General features: G+C 48.4%; 1 protein-coding gene across 5 annotated transcripts in view; it reads right to left on the bottom strand.

Annotated features, from left to right (window-relative positions):
• The window catches only part of PKNOX2 (PBX/knotted 1 homeobox 2), a 683,220-nt gene that overhangs the window by 98,287 nt on the left and 565,625 nt on the right, over positions 1–19,308 (bottom strand). For all 5 annotated transcript variants that reach the window (XM_089658998.1, XM_089658994.1, XM_089658997.1 and 2 more), the window contains one exon: positions 3,954–4,125. In XM_089658998.1, coding sequence (XP_089515124.1) covers positions 3,954–4,125 — 172 coding nt within the window. The remainder of the gene's footprint in view (positions 1–3,953; positions 4,126–19,308) is intronic.

Below are 19,308 nucleotides of genomic sequence, written 5' to 3'. Positions count from 1 at the left end.
GCTGGGGTCGGGGTAGGCTTCCCTGAAGAGATGAGTTTTCAGAGTGCGCCTAAAAGTGAGTAGACGATAGTCTGATAGCTTGGGGTAGGGAGTTCCAGAGGATGGGTGAAGCCCTTGAGAAATACTGGAGACGAGCATGGGAGGAGGAGACAAGGGAGCTAGAGAGTAGGAGGTCTTGTGAGGAGCGGAGAGTACGGTTTGGGTATTATTTAGAGACAAGATCGGTGATGTAATTTGGGGCAGAGTTATGAACAGCTTTATACGTCATTGTTAGTGTTTTGAATTTTATCCGTTGGGCAATTGGAAGCCAGTGGAGGGATTGGCAGAGAGCGGTGGAGGACACTGAGTGGAGGCCAGTGGAGGGATTGGCAGAGAGGGGTGGAGGACACTGAGTGGAGGCCAGTGGAGGGATTGACAGAGAGGGATGGAGGACACTGAGTGGAGGCCAGTGGAGGGATTGGCAGAGAGGGGTGGCAGATACAGAGCGGTTAGTAAGGTGAATGAGTCTGGCAGCAGCATTCATGATGGACTGTAGTGGGGATAGCCTGCGGTGAGGTAGGCCAGTGAGGAGGGAGTTACAGTAGTCAAGGCGTGATATGATAAGGGAGTGGATGAGTTGCTTAGTGGTTTCCGAGGTTAGGAACGGGCGTATCTTGGAGATGTTGCCGAGGTGAAGTCTACATGAGTTTGTCAGCGATTGGACCTGGGGCTGAAAGGACAGATTGGAGTCTAGGACACCTAGTACCCTGGCGTGAGGGGTGGGGCTGATAGTAGTGTTGTTGATCTTGATGGAGAAATCAGTGGAGGGGGCACGGGCTGGGGGGAATACTAGAAGCTCAGTTTTGGAAAGGTTGAGTTTGAGGAAGTGGAGTGACATACATGCCGATATGTCACTTAGTAGTCTGGTGATGCGATTGGAGACTGAGGGGGTGAGGTGAGGGGTAGAGAGATAGATTTGTGTGTCGTCGGCATAGAGATGGTAGTTGATGCTGTGGGAGTTTATCAGTTGGCCAAGGGAGGAGGTGTAGATGGAGAAGAGAAGGGGTCCGAGGACAGAACCTTGAGGGACCCCTAGAGAGAGGGGGAGTGAGGGGGAGGTGGCAGCGTTGTAGGTAACACTGAAGGAGCGCTGTGATAGATAGGAGAACCAGGAGAGAGCGGAGTCTCTGGGGCCAAGAGAGTGCCGTTTTTTGAGGAGGAGGGGGTGGTCAACCGTGTCAAAAGCCGCAGAGAGGTCAAGTAGTAGGAGTATAGTATAGTGACCATTGGTTATGGCAGTTAGTAGGTCATTGGTGAGTTTGAGTAGGGCAGTTTCACTGGAGTGTAGGGGGTGGAAGCCAGACTGTAAAGGGTCGAGAATATCAAAACTGATGAAAAAAACGGCCCGTGTGAAAGGGGCCTTACTGAACTGATGTAACATTACGCATCCAATTGCATATTTAACCAGAAAAGGGGAGTAAGTAAGAGAAGTTCATCGTCTATGGTTTACATACACTTTATTTTATCTGAAAAAAAATGCTGAACAGATACTGTTCAATGTAACACATATCAGACATTTTCATTTATCCCATAAAATATGGACAGCCTATATTGGATATCATTTTGGCAAGTCAAGAAAAACCAACCCTGAGAACTGTTCATTCCTGCTGGTTTTCTGTTATCTTTTACCTAAATTCACCCTATCTTTTTTCTATTTTTCTTCAATTTTTTTAAGATTTTCTAATATTTAGGGCTTGTCTTCATCAGGGATGAGTCCATTTTTTTAATGTCTTGCTATAGATATAGTCCTCACAGGTCAAGTGATTAAATGGCTGTCTTGTATGTTATATGTTGAATGTTCGAAAACATTTTGTAATGGTATATCTGAATACTTGACAAACCTGAATATACATATGTCAAGCAGATGGACACCCATGCGTAGCATGGATACAGAGGACCTGGAACTACTTCTGAGAGGTCGCGGCAGCAGGAAGCAGGTCCTTGGCTGAAGTCTCTGTAGAGCAGCTTTCTTGACTAAGGTTCCTCCAGAGGTTAACAGGGGTTCTTTGAACTGTGGTGAATCGATCTCATAAGGTTACCTACATAATTCTAGCACCAATTCCATTTGGCAAGCCTGTATTACTAGCGGAGCTTCTCCTCTCATTTCTTAGATAAGTAACCACTGACAATAATGGTCATGTTAGAAGTTTGTAAGGAGCTTTCCTCTCACTGACCATTAATGTAAGGAGCATTCTTCCCACTGACCCCCAATGTAAGAAGCATTCTTCTCACTGACCCCCCAATGTAAGAAGCATTCTTCCCACTGACCACCAATGTAAGGGGCATTCTTCCCACTGACCCCAATATAAGGGGCATTCTTCCCACTGACCAACAATGTAAGGGGCATTCTTCCCACTTACCACCAATGTAAGGGGCATTCTTCCCACTGACCACCAATGTAAGGGGCATTCTTCCCACTGACCATCAATGTAAGGGGCATTTTGCTTAGTGACCTCTAAAGTAAGGAGCAGTCTTCCCACTGACCATCAATGTAAGAAGCATTTTTCTCACTGACCACCAATGTAAGAAGCATTCTTCCCACTGACCACCAATGTAAGGGGCATTCTTCCCACTGACCACCAATGTAAGGGCATTCTTCCTACTGACCATCAATGTAAGGGGCATTTCGCTTAGTGACCTCTAAAGTAAGGAGCATTCTTCCCACTGACCCCCAATGTAAGAAGCATTTTTCTCACTGACCACCAATGTAAGAAGCATTCTTCCCACTGACCACCAATGTAAGGGGCATTCTTCCCACTGACCACCAATGTAAGGGGCATTCTTCCCACTGACCACCAATGTAAGGGGCATTCTTCCCACTGACCATCAATGTAAGGGGCATTTCGCTTAGTGACCTCTAAAGTAAGGAGCATTCTTCACACTGACCCCCAATGTAAGAAGCATTTTTCTCACTGACCACCAATGTAAGAAGCATTATTCCCACTGACCACCAATGTGGTGCATCTGTAGGGTATACTAATGCTGATACAGTAGGGTAGGAGGTGGGTCTGCAGGGCACAGTGTTGGACATAGCGTGAGCGGTGGGTCTACAGGGTACAGTGCTAGAGATAGGGCGAGTGGTGGGTCTACAGGGTACAGTGCTGGGGAAAGGGTGAGTGGTGGGTCTATAGGGTACAGTGCTGGGGATAGGGCGAGTGGTGGGTCTACAGGGTTCAGTGCTGGAGATAGGGTGAGCGGTGGGTCTACAGGGTACAGTGCTGGGGAAAGAGTGAGTGGTGGGTCTACAGGGTACAATGCTGGAGATAGGCTGAGCGGTGGCTCTACAGGGTACAGTGCTAGAGATAAGGTGAGTGGTGGGTCGACAGGGTACAGTGCTGGGGATAGGGTGAGCGGTGGGTCTTCAGGGTACAGTGCTGGAGATGAGATGAGTGGTGGGTCTACAGGGTACAATGCCAGGGATAGGGTGAGCGGTGGGTCTACAGGGTACAGTGCTGGAGGTAGGGCGAGTGGTGGGTCTACAGGGTACAGTGTTGAAGATAAAGTGAGTGGTGGGTCTACAGGGTACAGTGCTGGAGATAAAGTGAGTGGTGGGTCTACAGGGTAAAGTGCTGGAGGTAGGGTGAGTGATGGGTCTACAGGGTACAGTGCTGGAAAGATGAGTGGTTGGTCTACAGGGTACAATGATGGGGATAGGGTGAGCGGTGGGTCTACAGGGTGCAGTGCTAGAGGTAGGGTGAGTGGTGGGTCTACAGGGTACAGTGCTTTAAAAAAAATAGCGTGCATCATTAGAAATGTGCGCATTCTGAACTGGCCAGACCTATGACGGGTGAAATGTAAACTGAGCTAACCTAGTTCAGAGATTCTGTAATCACGTCCTTCAGGGAAGGAGTCCTGTGATCGAACATATTATAAATGAAGTAGCGTCATATGAGAAGGCTGGTGGTGAGGATTACCAGGTTGTCGAGTTCGGGGTCCTCGCTGAAGAACGGTTTGCGCTCCTGTTCCTGCTGGTGGACAAAGTTCTCGATATCCACATCAAAGCTGGCGGAGGTAATGCACTCGGAGCCCTGCGTGGCCTGCTCACACTTCTCAAACAGCAGCGTCAGGAGGGGGAACAAAGGATGTCTGGAGGGATACAAAACACACGGCCATTAGTGAGCAGATTACCAAAACTGTACAAGAAAATCCTCCGATACACATCAGCTGAGATCTGCATCATGTATAGGACACTCTCTACTGGATGGCAAGGATGCCATTAAATGCTGCCAGTCGTGTTATAGACGTGGAAGTATGAAACGCGTGCTGCTTACACATGTGTTGCATCTGTTGGGTATAGTAATGCTGATAAAGTAGGGTAGGAGGTGGATCTGCAGGGCACAGTGTTGGACATAGGGTGAGCAGTGGGTCTACAGGGTACAGTGCTGGAGATCGGGCGAGTGGTGAGTCTACAGGGTACAGTGCTGGAGATAAGATGAGTGGTGGGTCTACAGGGTACAGTGCTGGGGATAGGGTGAGTGATGGGTCTACAGGGTACAGTGCTGGGGAAAGGGTGAGTGGTGGGTCTACAGGGTACAGTGCCGGGGATAGGGTGAGTGGTGGGTCTACAGGGTACAGTGCTGGGGAAAGGGTGAGTGGTGGGTCTACAGGGTACAGTGCTGGGGATAGGGCGACTGGTGGGTCTACAGGGTACAGTGCTGGGGAAAGGGTGAATGGTGGGTCTACAGGGTACAGTGCTGGGGAAAGGGTGAGTGGTAGGTCTACACTGTAGAGTACAGTGCTGGAAATAGGATGAGTGGTAGGTCTACACTGTAGAGTACTGGGGATAATGTGAGTAGTGGGTCTACAGGGTACAGTGCTGGGCAAAGGGTGAGTGGTGGGTCTACAGGGTACAGTGCTGGGGATAGGGTGAGTGGTGGGTCTACAGGGTACAGTGCTGGGGATAGGGTGAGTGGTGGGTCTACAGGGTACAGTGCTGGAGATAAGATGTGTGGTGGGTCTACAGGGTACAGTGCTGGAGATAAGGTGAGTGGTGGGTCTACAGGGTATAGTGCTGGGGATAGGGTGAGTGGTGGGTCTACAGGGTACAGTGCTGGAGATAAGGTGAGTGGTGGGTCTACAGGGTACAGTGCTGGAGATAAGGTGAGTGGTGGGTCTACAGGGTGCAGTGCTGGGGATAGGGTGAGTGGTGGGTCTACAGGGTACAGTGCTGGGCAAAGGGTGAGTGGTGGGTCTACAGGGTGCAGTGCTGGAGATAAGATGAGTGGTGGGTCTACAGGGTACAGTGCTGGGGATAGGGTGAGTGGTGGGTCTACAGGGTGCAGTGCTATAGATTACAGTGCTATTACAAGAAAATCCCCCGATACACATCAGCTGAGATCTGCGTCATGTATAGGACACTCTCTACTGGATGGCAAGGATGCCATTAAATGCTGTCAGCCGTGTTGTAGACGTGGAAGTATGAAACGCATGCTGCTTACACATTAATGAGAAACTCCAGCTGGACAGCCAAATGCACAGCTGAAAGAAATGTATTTAGCGGAATTTAAAGATTTGCATAATAAGGAAAATACAACTTTGATCCGACCGCCCCCGCTCTGTGCTTTTACCGCTCATCAACATAAGAAGGTGACATTCTTAAAAGGTCACAGCTCTGCAAACTGTGACACCGCCCTGCCTCCTCCTCTGTGGTCTGCTGGGGAAAAACACCACACATAGAGCAAACACGCCTATTGCAAGCCTGATTTCCACATGACACCACTATGGGGGGTGGGGGGGTTCTCAAAACTGGAGCACTCGGAATCTGGTGCAGCTGTGCATGGGAGCCAATCAGCTTTTAACTACATCTTGTTCTGGGAAGCTTGGGCAATAAAATCTGGAAGCTGATTGGTTACCATGCAGAGCTGCACCAATATTTGCAGTCTCCAGTTTTAGTAAATCAACCCCAATGTGTCAACTCTGTAAAGAGGGATTTCAGGTCATTACGGGGCAGTACAGTGGCTAAATGGTTAGCACTTCCACCTGGCAGTACTAGGGTCATTCCCACATGGAAGAAAAATATATTTTAAATATATTTAAAAAGTATTCTCCCCAAATATATTGACGTATATTTGAAATAGTACAATTCTGGCCGTATTCAATATATTTAAAAAAAAAATAAAAATAAATATGTATATATATATATACTGTATGTTGAAATGCGTTATTTTATATATTACAAAATATATGAACAAATATTTTTAAAAATACTGTATGTCTTTAATATGACATTTAATCTATATTTTTGGAATGCATTTACAAATATATGTAAAAATATATGTTAAAATGACTTTTTTTATATGTTACAAAAAAAAATCAAAAGAATATATTTTAAAAAATATATATTTTTAACAATACTTTTCATATATTTTGTAATATATAAAAAACAAATTTCAATATATATATATATATATATATATATATATATATATATATATATATAATATATTTAGAAATATATTGAATACTGCCAAAATTGTAGTATTTCAAATATATGTCAATATATTTGGGAAGAATATTTTTAAAATATATTTTTCTTCCATGTGGGTTGGTTCACATCCCAACCTTGGCCCCACCTGCCTGGAGTTTGTTTGTATGTTCTCCCTGTGCCTGTGTGGGTTTCCTCTGGGTCTCTGGTTTCCTCCCACACTCCAAAGACATGCTGGTAGGGTAATTGGCTCCTGTCTATATTGTCCCTAGTATGTGTATGTATGAATGTGAGTTAGGGACCTTATACGCCTCTTGAGGGTTAGGGACTGATGTGAATGTACAATATATATGTAAAGCGCTGTGTAAATTGATAGTGCTATATAAGTACCTGAAAAAACAAATTACACCAGATCAGGGGCGGACTGACAACTCATGGGGCCCCCGGGCAATAGGGGATCATGGGGCCTCTGTGTCCTTGCCCAAACTCAAGAAAGCCTATGAAAAAGGTACCAGGGGCATCTCATGGGGCCCCCTACTGACCCCGGGCCCTCGGGCAGTGCCTGAGTTTCCAAATGGTCAGTCCGCCCCTGCACCAGATATATTGAAGAATAACCAAGAGCACATTCACATGTGAAGTAGCCCTTGCCACCCCTCTGTCACATCTATGACACCTGACCCTGAAATCCACCTGACACCCTGAAAATGCCAAACTACCAACCTACAAATGCAATGCATGCGTTTTGCAGAGAAGTTACAGCACCCCCCCCTCTCCATAGACTTGCATGGTTAATATCCGCTAAATGCAACACACAGTTTATTTTTGCCATGGCCATGAAGCACAGCATTGTGGTGGCGGCATGTGTACAGCTCTGAGCTGTACACCTGGTATAGGTTATAGGTTGGGTTGGTTGAAAAAAAAAAATCGATCCGCACTACCGCCACTTCCCTAAAATCTTCTTTAACCCCCCTAGCGGTCTGATTATGTCTATATTTCTGTGCTCAAAGCGGTACATTTTTTTGCATGGAAATATGTCTTTTTTTACTGTAGGCCTGTAACTTTTAGGAATAACTCACTGAAATCTGTCCGAACAAGAGTCTAATAAACATCCCGGGTATGTTAAAATTTGAAACACGAAATCATAAATTATAATTTAATAAATAATCATAAAAAATAATAATATAATAATAAATTTAATTCAATAATATAATCAAACCAAAAACACTGACATTTGAAATAGAGCGCCAAGTTCGCACATCGCTGAGCTCAGTCACAGAATCGTTTTCAGTGTCTGATGAGGAATATCCCCCACGAATCATTATCACTCAATTCTGCAAGTGGTTCTGATTTACTATCGCTGTTCTCTATCTGGTCTAAAACCGCTTTTGACCTAAAGGGACGCTTATTTGTGCGCTGATACCTGACAGGATCCAACAGAGGAGGTGAACTGGCACCGAGGCTCCTGAATGAGGAAAAGTGACCACCTGAGACACAGCAATATGTTGCACCTCCACTGGACAATCACCCATGTTAGGCAACCTGTCTCTAATCAGCGGGAGCTCTGTCCCTAACCTGACCACTTTGCAAATGCAACCAAAGGAGGACACTGCTATTTATTAGCACTGGTCAAACCAAGATGGCCGTGGTGGTCAGCCAGAGCAGCAGCATCCAATCAGACAGCTGCTCCCCTGATCACACCTACAGAAACCCATTGTATGCCGCTCTCTCTGCTAAAAGCTTCACCTTTGCAGGGAGGCTGAACTACACCTGCCTACACAGACAGTTAAGTCCATATATATTTGGACACAGGCACAATTTTTTCAGGTATTGACCAAAACATATTCAAGCTATAGTTCTATAATGGATATGGGCTGAAAGTACATGCTCTCAGGTTTAATTTGAGGGTATGTATGTCCAAATTGGAGGAAGGGTTTAGGAATTACAGCTCTTAAGAGTAGCCATCTCTCCTTTTTCAAGGGACCAAAAGTAATTGGACAATTGAATCAAAAGCTGTTTCATGGCCAGGTGTGGGCTACTCCTTCATTATTTCTTCATCAATTAAGCAGGTAAAAGGTCTGGAGTTGATTCTAAGTGTGGTATTTGCATTTGGAATCTACTGCTGTGAACCTACATCATGCGTTCAAAGGGCCTGTCCATGCAAGTGAAACAGGCCATTGTAAGGCTTCAAAAACGAAACAAATCTATCAGAGAGATCGCAGCAACATTAGGAGTGGCCAAATCAACAGTTTGGTACTGTAAGGGACCGCCCGGCGGTACTACTAGCACTCCACTGAATAGGCGTCCCCAGCGCACGGAGTCTAAGTCCCAGGGTGCTTGTTCACCAGGGCCCCTGATGGTGGGGATGGACTTGGAGCTCCCTGAGACCAGGTCGTGACTACTGGGTGCGCCCGTCAGTGGTAGTAGTATGCGCAAGGGGCTCCCACGGGGAAGAGTCTGATGTGAGGAGGTCAGAAGACCCCGCTGCAAGGGATGGATGGATGGATGAGCAAGGTCAGACGGGCCGGGTCGGTAACGGAGAGGACGGCAAGGTACAAGGCAGCGGGCATAGAATGGTCGGGTCACACGCCAGGTCAGCAACAGCAGGTCAAATCCAATAGGGGGCATTCAGGAGAGAGGTCAGGCAAAGCAAGGGTCAGAGCAGGAGAAAGCAGCAAGGTCAGGTACAATCCGGGTCAAAACTTACAAGGGGCACAGGATCACAGGTTCACAGGATGCAGGGAAGATCAGAAGGCACTGAATGACAGCTCAGGGCCATTTAAATATCCCGCCCTGCGCTGCCATTGGTGCCCAGCGGGCGGCCGCGGCTTCTACTGCGCATGCGCGAACTCGAACGCCGCGGCCGGCCCGGACCTAGTGCCCGTGTCCCTGCACAGGGCGGTGTACTGCGCCTGCGCCGGGACCATCGCGGCAGGGATCGAGGAGATCCCTGACATTGCCCCCCCCTACGGGCAGCCTCCGGATGCCCACCCGATCTCTCCACCACGGGTGATCGCGAAAGAACCTCCGGACAAGTCTGGGTGCATGGACATTACGGGCTGGTTCCCAAGAATTGTCCTCAGGGCCATAGCCCTTCCATTTGATAAGGAATTGGGTCTGGCCTCCCCTCCTCCGACACTTCAGGATCGTTTCAACCTCAAACTCTTCTTCTCCTTCGACCGTTACCACTTCCGGGGGTCTAGATTCCCGGTCAGGGAAGGCATCTGGGACCACTGGCTTCAGCAGGGACACATGGAAGACCGGGTGGATCTTGAGCGTGTCAGGGAGGGCGAGTTCGTAGGCCACTTCGTTAACCATCCGTTTAATGCAGAAGGGGCCTATAAATTTGGGCCCCAATTTCTTTGACGGGCAAAGCATCTTTAAATTGGACGTCGCCAGCCAAACCTTCTCCCCAGGCCGCAATACCAGATCTCCCCTCCGTTTCCTGTTGGATGCTTTCCTGTAGTCTTCCTGGGCCCGACTGATGGCCACTTGAAGCTTCTTATTGTTCGCAGCGAAGAACGTTACCACATCTTGTGTTGCTGGTACTGGGCATTCCGACACCAAATCCGGGAGGAAGACTGGGTGAAAGCCATAGTTGGCAAAGAACGGGGACTGCCCTGTTGCTGAGTGGCGGGCGTTGTTATACGCAAATTCCGCTAGAGGTAGAAGTGGCAGCCAGTCATCTTGAGTAAACGAGGTATAGCATCTCAAGTATTGCTCCAAGGTCTGATTGGTCCTTTCGGTTTGACCGTTAGTTTGAGGGTGGAACGCAGAGGAGAGAGATAATTTGATGTCCAGGGCCTTGCACAGTGCTCTCCAGAATCTGGACGTGAACTGGACCCCTCGGTCCGAGACAATGTCTTCGGGGACCCCATGCAACCTGACTACCTCACGAATGAAGACTCGCGCGGTCTCGGCCGCCGAGGGGGTTTTCTTCAACGGGATGAAGTGGGCCATCTTGGACAAGCGGTCCACGACTACCAGGATTGCCGTGTGGTCTCGGGATGGCGGAAGCTCGACTATAAAGTCTAATGAGATCTTTTGCCAAGGCCGTTCAGGAATAGGTAAGGGTCGCAGCAGACCCCAAACTTTGTTTCTTGATGGCTTGTTCTTCTGGCAGGTGACACAGGACCTTACATAGCCCTTACAATCCTTAGCCATGTCTGGCCACCAGAATGAGCGTCGGAGAAGTTCCAGGGTCTTTTCTGGGCCAAAGTGCCCCGCCATCGGGTGGTCGTGGCAATGCCCCAAGACCAGGGTTCGGGCTTGTCCGGCACCACAATTCGATCTTCCCTCCATAGGAGTCCCCCTTTGTTCTGGAGCGGCCCTCCGCCTGGGGTAGAGAAGTTTGTGGATGCTTCCATTAGTCTGGAACGAAGGTCCGACTGAAGGACCAAGAAGTTACCCGAGGACAGGATGGTGTCGGGTACTGGGGTCTCCTTGGCGTCTTCGTACATCCGTGATAACGCATCCGGCTTAGTGTTCTTCGATCCCGGCCGGTACGTAATGTGGAAGTTGAATCTTGAAAAGAATAGTGCCCATCTCGCCTGTCGCGGGCGTAGACGCTTGGCGGTTCTCAGATACTCTAAGTTCTTGTGGTCAGTAAATATTAAGATGGGGTGCACCGCACCTTCCAGCTGGTACCTCCATTCCTCTAACGCAGTTTTGATCGCTAGTAGCTCTCGATCACCGATATCATAGTTCCTCTCCGCTGGGGTAAGCTTCCGTGAGAAGAATGCTACAGGGTGGAGCAGTTCCTTGGTGCCTTTTCGTTGGGAGAGGATGGAGCCTACCGCATTCTCCGACGCATCTACCTCCAAGATATAGGGCAGAGCGGCGTCTGGGTGACCCAAAATGGGTGCCGAAGTGAACAGCTTCTTCAAGACTTCGAAAGCTCCCTGCGCTTCTGGTGTCCATCTGAATCGGGTTCCCAGCTTGGTTAGCTGAGTAATGGGGGAGACCAGACCCGAGAAGTTCTTGATGAACTTCCGGTAAAAATTTGCAAAGCCGATAAATCGTTGGACGCCTTTCCTGTCTGTGGGTTCAGGCCAATCCAGTATTGCAGCGACCTTCTGGGGATCCATCGCGACCCCCGCGGTGGAGATAATCAGGCCCAAGAAGGCAATGCTGGATTGTTCAAAACAACATTTTTCTGCCTTGGCGTACAACCCATGCTGCCGCAACCGCCCCAATACTTTTGCTACATGTATTCTGTGTTCCCCCAAAGACGGGGAGAAAATCAGAATATCGTCTAAATAAACGATCACAAAGACATCCAGAAAGTCCCTAAAAATATCATTTACAAAGTGTTGAAAAGTGGCCGGAGCATTGCACAACCCGAACGGCATGACCAGATATTCAAAATGACCGAAGCGGGTGCGGAAGGCCGTCTTCCACTCGTCCCCCTCCCTTATGCGAATCAAGTTGTACGCCCCCCTCAGATCCAGCTTGGTAAAAACCACTGCTGACTTTAGACTTTGGAACAGCTCTGGTACTAACGGTAGTGGGTAACGGTTTTTTATCGTGACCCTGTTCAATTCCCTGTAATCGATGCACGGCCTTAAGGTTTTATCTTTCTTTTCAACAAAGAAGATTCCCGCCCCCGCCGGTGAAGTGGAGTGGCGGATGAACCCCTTCTGGAGGCTGTCCTCGATATATTCCTTTAGAGCCCCCAATTCGGGCTCTGAAAGGGGGAAGATTCGCCCAAAAGGAATTTCTGAGCCGGGTAACAGGTCAATGGGGCAGTCATAAGGGCGGTGGGGGGGTAGAGTATCGGCTCCCCGTTTGCTGAACACATCTAGAAACCCATGGTAGACTGCAGGGATTACTTGTTTTAATTCAGCTTCCCCCTCAGAGCACAGGAGGATTTGGGGGGCCCCCGGGCCCGGAGTGCGGCAGTATATCCGACAGTATGGGGAAGGGAACGTGATTACTCCGGTCTCCCAGTCAATCTGGGGGTTATGGGCCCGTAACCATGGGAGCCCCAGAATGACTGGGAAGAGGGGTGAAGCTATAGCATCCAGGCGGAGGAGTTCCTGGTGCTGGCCGGCAATGACAGTGGTGATGGAGGGGGTTTCCTGGTTCACTACCCCCGATTTTATCCGGGAACCGTCGGCCAAATAAATATTAAACCCCTTCTGTTTCAATTGAAGGGGAATACCCTGCTGGTGAGCAAAATTAATATCCAAGAAGCAGCTGCATGCCCCAGAGTCAATTATGGCCAATACTTCCACGGTCCTTTCTGGAAGCTGAAAGGAAAGGGGTACCACTAAGTATTGGGATGGACCAACATTGCCAATGGATAAGGAAGAAGAGGTGCACTTACTCATTTTCTGCGGGCAGGAACGTGCCATATGACCAGCTTCGCCACAATAGAGGCACAGGTTCTGGGATCGTCTGCGCAGATGTTCCTCTGGGGATAGTTTAGGCCGTGCCAGGCCGAGCTGCATGGGTTCGGGGTTGTCTCCAGGTGGCCGGTTTTGGATGATTGGCCTAGGTGTTTGACTGGGACCTTGAAATGATCCCCAGGGATTTCCATGACCCTGGCCGGACCTCTCAAACCTGCGTTCCCGCAGTCTACGGTCAATTTTAATGGTCAGTGCTATTAAGTCCTCTAAAGTCTCAGGTACCTCCACCCGGGCGAGCTCGTCTTTCAGGCCATCTGATCGGCCAATACGGAACTGATGCAGGAGTGCGAACTCGTTCCAGCGAGTATCCCCCATCCACCGCCTAAATTCAGATGCGTACTCCTCGGCCGCTCGGCGGCCTTGCCGGAGCGTGTACAGAGTAGCTTCAGCAGAAGCTGCCCGCTGCGGGTCATCATAAAGGATGGCCATAGCATCAAAAAAACTGTCAACCGAACTGAGGTGAGGGTCATTTTTTCCCCGTAATCGATGGGCCCAGTCTTGGGGTTCACCCTGCAGAAGGGAGATGACGAACCCCACCTTCACGGATTCAGTCACGAAGGTTCGGGGTTGTAGCTCAAAATAGAGGAGGCAGGACTTGCGGAATGATCTGAAGCGTGTGCGGTCCCCGTGGAAACGTTCCGGTAAGGGTACTCGGGGGTCGGCCGCCGGGAGTGGTGCGGATGCCCCAGACACCAGCACAGGGGCTGCTACGGCTGGAGGTGCGGGGACCGTGGCCTGTGGGGCGGGAACGGATATAGTGCAGGTCTGGAATTGAGTTTCAATCTGCTGGCATCTATCCTGCAGGGCCGATACGGCCTGTGTCAAATTGGACAGGTGCCTGCAGATCTCCTCCAGCGGTGAGGGACCTCCTCTAGACTCAGTCATGGCCTTCTGGTACTGTAAGGGACCGCCCGGCGGTACTACTAGCACTCCACTGAATAGGCGTCCCCAGCGCACGGAGTCTAAGTCCCAGGGTGCTTGTTCACCAGGGCCCCTGATGGTGGGGATGGACTTGGAGCTCCCTGAGACCAGGTCGTGACTACTGGGTGCGCCCGTCAGTGGTAGTAGTATGCGCAAGGGGCTCCCACGGGGAAGAGTCTGATGTGAGGAGGTCAGAAGACCCCGTTGCAAGGGATGGATGGATGGATGAGCAAGGTCAGACGGGCCGGGTCGGTAACGGAGAGGACGGCAAGGTACAAGGCAGCGGGCATAGAATGGTCGGGTCACACGCCAGGTCAGCAACAGCAGGTCAAATCCAATAGGGGGCATTCAGGAGAGAGGTCAGGCAAAGCAAGGGTCAGAGCAGGAGAAAGCAGCAAGGTCAGGTACAATCCGGGTCAAAACTTACAAGGGGCACAGGATCACAGGTTCACAGGATGCAGGGAAGACCAGAAGGCACTGAATGACAGCTCAGGGCCATTTAAATATCCCGCCCTGCGCTGCCATTGGTGCCCAGCGGGCGGCCGCGGCTTCTACTGCGCATGCGCGAACTCGAACGCCGCGGCCGGCCCGGACCTAGTGCCCGTGTCCCTGCACAGGGCGGTGTACTGCGCCTGCGCCGGGACCATCGCGGCAGGGATCGAGGAGATCCCTGACAGGTACATTCTGAGGAAAGAAGAACGCAATGGTGAGCTCAGCGACATAAAAAGGCATAGACGTCCACAGAAGACAACAGTGGTGGTGATCGCAGGATCCTCTCTATGGTAAAGAAAAACTTATTCACAACATCCAGACAAGTGAAGGACACTCTCCAGGTGGGTGTATCATTGTCAAAGTCTACAATCAAGAGAAGACTTCACGAGAGCAAATACAGAGGTGCAAACCATTCATGAGCCTGAAGAATAGAAAAGCCAGATTAGACTTTGACAAAAAACATATAAAAAAGCCAGACCAGTTCTGGAAAAGCATTCTCTGGATGAGGAAACTAAGATTAATCTGTATCAGAATGACGGGAAGAAAAAAGTGTAAGAAGGCTTGGAACAGCTCATGATCCAAAGTACACAACGTCATCTGTAAACCATGGTGGAGGCAGTGTGATGGCATGGACATGCATGGCTCCCAGTGGCACTGGGTCATTGGTGTTTATTGATGATGTGACAGAAGACAGAAGCAGCCAGATGAATTCTGCAGTGTTTACAGATATACTGTTAGCCCAGAGTCAGCAAAAGGCGCTGATTGGACGGCGCTTCACAGTACAGATGGAAAATGATCCAAAACATCTGCAAACGCAACCCAGGAGCTTTTGAAGGAAAAGAAGTAGAATATTCTGCAATGGCCAAGTCAATCCCCTGATCTCAACCCAACTGAGCATGCATTTCACTTGCTAAAGGCAAAAATAAAGGCAGAAATACCCACAAACAAAGAACAACTGAAGACAGCTGCATTTAGAGCCAGGCAAAGCATCAGAAAGGAAAAAAACCCAGTCTTTGGTCATGTCCACGGGTTCCAGACTTCAGGCAAAGCATCTGAAAGGAGGAAACCCAGTCTTTGGTCATCTCCATGGGTTCCAGACTTCAGGCAAAGCATCTGAAAGGAGGAAACCCAGCCTTTGGTCATGTCCATGGGTTCCAGACTTCAGGCAAAGCATCAGAAAGGAAAAAACTCAGCCTTTGGTAATGTCCATGGGTTCCAGACTTAAGGCAAAGCATCTGAAAGGAGGAAACCCAGTCTTTGGTAATGTCCATGGGTTCCAGACTTCAGGCAAAGCATCAGAAATGGAAAAAACCCAGTCTTTAGTAATGTTCATGGGTTCCAGACTTCAGGCAAAGCATCTGAAAGGAGGAAACCCAGTCTTTGGTCATTTCCATGGGTTCCAGACTTCAGGCAAAGCATCAGAAAGGAAAAAACTCAGCCTTTGGTAATGTCCATGGGTTCCAGACTTAAGGCAAAGCATCTGAAAGGAGGAAACCCAGTCTTTGGTCATTTCCATGGGTTCCAGACTTCAGGCAAAGCATCTGAAAGGAGGAAACCCAGTCTTTGGTCATGTCCATGGGTTCCAGACTTCAGGCAAAGCATCAGAAAGGAAAAAACCCAGTCTTTGTTAATGTCCATGGGTTCCAGACTTCAGGCAAAGCATCAGAAATTGAAAAAACACAGTCTTTGGTCATGTCCATGGGTTCCAGACTTCAGGCAAAGCATCAGAAAGGAGGAAACCCAGCCTATGGTGATGTCCATGGGTTCCAGACTTCAGGCAAAGCATCAGAAAGGAGGAAACCCAGCCTTTGGTCATATCCATGGGTTCCAGACTTCAGGCAAAGCATCATAAAGGAAGAAACCCAGTCTTTGGTAATGTCCATGGGTTCCAGACTTCAGGCAGTCATTGCCAGTAAAGGATTCTCAACAAAATATTACAAATGAACATTTTATTTATGATTATATTCATTTGTCCAATTACATTTGAACCCCTGAAAATGGGGGCAAAAGAGACAAAATAAGAAAGCTATTTTTTCCTCCATTGTAAAGATCCAACTTTGCTTTGAACCTCGAACATCAATGGTGGTGTGAAGAGCGCGTTGGCTCATAGTGACCGGCACAAATTGACCGCGTTCTAGGGCCTTAGCATCAGAAAGGAGGAAACCCAGTCTTTGGTAATGTCCATGGGTTCCAGACTTCAGGCAGTCATTGCCAGTAAAGGATTCTCAATAAAATATTACAAATGAACATTTTATTTATGATTATATTCATTTGTCCAATTACATTTGTACTCATGAAAATGGGGGTAAAAGAGACAAAATAAGAAAGCTATTTTTTCTTCCATTGTAAAGATCCAACTTTGCTTTGAACCTCGAACATCAATGGTGGTGTGAAGAGCGCGTTGGCTCATAGGGACCGGCACAAATTGACCGCGTTCCAGGGCCTTAGCATCAGAAAGGAGGAAACCCAGTCTTTGGTAATGTCCATGGGTTCCAGACTTCAGGCAGTCATTGCCAGTAAAGGATTCTCAACAAAATATTACAAATGAACATTTTATTTATGATTATATTCATTTGTCCAATTACATTTGAAGCCCTGAAAATGGGGGTAAAAGAGACAAAATAAGAAAGCTATTTTTTCCTCCATTGTAAAGAATCAAATTTGCTTTGAACCTCGAATATCAATGGTGGTGTGAGCGACCGGCACAAATTGACCGCGTTCCAGAACCTTAGTTCACACGGGCTTTAAAGGTGAATTGGTACTTGTTCCTCTGGGATAGGGCACTCTATACGCTGAAGAAGCCCACTCGGCGCTTCACTTTTGAGGTTCTGGGGTGGAAAGCGTTAACCGCCTTCCTCGGTCTAATTTGCAGGCTCTAATGCTGCATCATATTATAGTGTAATCTAGGCTGATCCCAGTTTAATGCGGGGCTCTGCGTCCGCAGCACAGAATATAAAGCAAAGCCTTGCCTGCCGTAATTTAGGCAGCCCTGCAGGAGCTTAGCCCAGGGATATGAAAGACAAATTCCAGACTGTGTTATGAATTATTGCGCCTTATGAACCTTCCAACTCTCAACAGATGCCTCCTGCCATTTAAACAGCCACTAGATCAATTAGAAATGAAAAGGCACAAATCGACCCAGTGCAAGGGCACTAAATTACCAGGAACTAATAATCCAAGCAAGCAATGGTGCCAGGTGGTGGGAGTTCAGCTGAGCCCCCTCCGACCCCTCCACAACTTTATGGAGAGAATTAAAAAGCAAAAAGCAGGCTGGGGAGAGGTGCGATCTTCTAACCTTGACCAGCGCTACAGAACTTGTTTAAAAGAGAGAAAGGAATAATGAGTGAAATGGATGGAGCAGATAACAATGTAATCAATACATGCACAGCATGGAGGAACTGGGCAATTGTGAGTGCAACTGTGACTATCCATGCACAGATCACCAAGACCACCAAGGCTTTCCTAATAAGCACGCAGAATGGTGACATGCAAACACATGACTGACGGAAATGCAGAATATCGAGGCGAATACTTACCACCTAACCAATAAAACAACCACCCCTTCAACCTTCTCCCACCTGGAATAACCACACGACTCTCCTTTTGGTGTAAAACCGGCCATAGCAGCCCATTTATTTAACATAACTCTTCCATAACACTTCATACAGTACAATCAAATAATAACTGACAGTATTGATCCCAACCGGGTCCAAGGTCATTGAAGGCACTGTTACTCACATCAATAACTCTGCTGTATCTGACACCCAATGAAAAGGCCCTCAGCCGCTACTACACTGCCTCGGGGACAATACTACAACTACGTAGTCCCAGATACAGCCCATGAACTACCACCTTATCAACGTGACCTTAGAATTGGGAAGGAACACCCATACCTACGTTGGGCCCAACCCATAATCCACCAAATTGTCACTGCCTACACTGCCTCGGGGACAATACTACAACTACGTAGTCCCAGATACAGCCCATTTATTTAACATAACTCTTCCATAACACTTCATACAGTACAATCAAATAATAACTGACAGTAATGATCCCAACCGGGTCCAAGGTCATTGAAGGCACTGTTACTCACATCAATAACTCGGCTGTAGCTGACACCCAATGAAAAGGCCCTCAGCCGCTACTACGCGGCCTCGGGGACAATACTACAGCTACGTCTTTTTTGTTGGAGAGGGGATCTGCTGTTCTTGAAGGGGGTCTATTGCTGCTGTGGGATCTATTGTTGCTGGAGGTGGGATCTATTGCTGCTGGCTGTAGGGGATCTATTTTACTGCTTTTCTTGTTATTATTAACAAATTCAATACAAATTGCTTAGCACCACCAAATGATACTAAGCTCTGTATTCTCTAAAAGGGGCAGTGCTGGGACATGGGTAGGGGGAGCAACCAAGGGATGGTGCTCAGAGGTGGGTAGGGGGTGGAGAAAAGGGGTGATTCGGAAAGGGGGGAGTACCTGCACCTATTCTCTAAACAAAAAAGCCCTGAACAGGGACCTTAGACTGTAAGCTCCTTCGTGGCAGGGACTGATGTGAATACACACTATGTAAAGTGCTGAGTAAATTTTCTGTACTGTATTGTTTTCCTTGCTGGAGTGGAAGCTGTACCTGAAGACCTGCAATACAAGGATCTCCCTGCTTCTGCTTTATCTATTTTGTAAAAATGTGTGTCACCTTCCTTGCTGCCTCTGTCTGCTGGTCTCAGCAGATTTAGAGCAAGCTTTGGTGATGTCAGTATTGTGCTGCTCAATGTTCTCCTTGCTGGAGAGGAAACTGTGCCTATAGACCTGCAGTGAAAAGATCTCCATGCTTCTGTTTCATTCATTCTGTGATGCTTCCTTCAACTCTCCCACGGTCTCTGTCAGCTAGTCTCGTCGTCCGTTTTGTACTGAGAATTAGAATAATGTTCCCTCAGTGGTGTGAGATTTGGTGATGTCACTGTTGTGCTGCTCAATGTTCTCCTTGCTGGAGAGGAAACTGCCTGAAGACCTACAGTTCAATGGTCTCCC

This window comes from Staurois parvus, unplaced genomic scaffold (assembly GCF_062004578.1).
Source record: "Staurois parvus isolate SC_StPar_1 unplaced genomic scaffold, SC_StPar_1.0 ptg001122l, whole genome shotgun sequence".
Lineage (NCBI taxonomy): Eukaryota > Metazoa > Chordata > Amphibia > Anura > Ranidae > Staurois > Staurois parvus.
The sequence above is the reverse complement of the archived record's forward strand: the minus strand, read 5'-3'. Positions and strand labels throughout refer to the sequence as shown.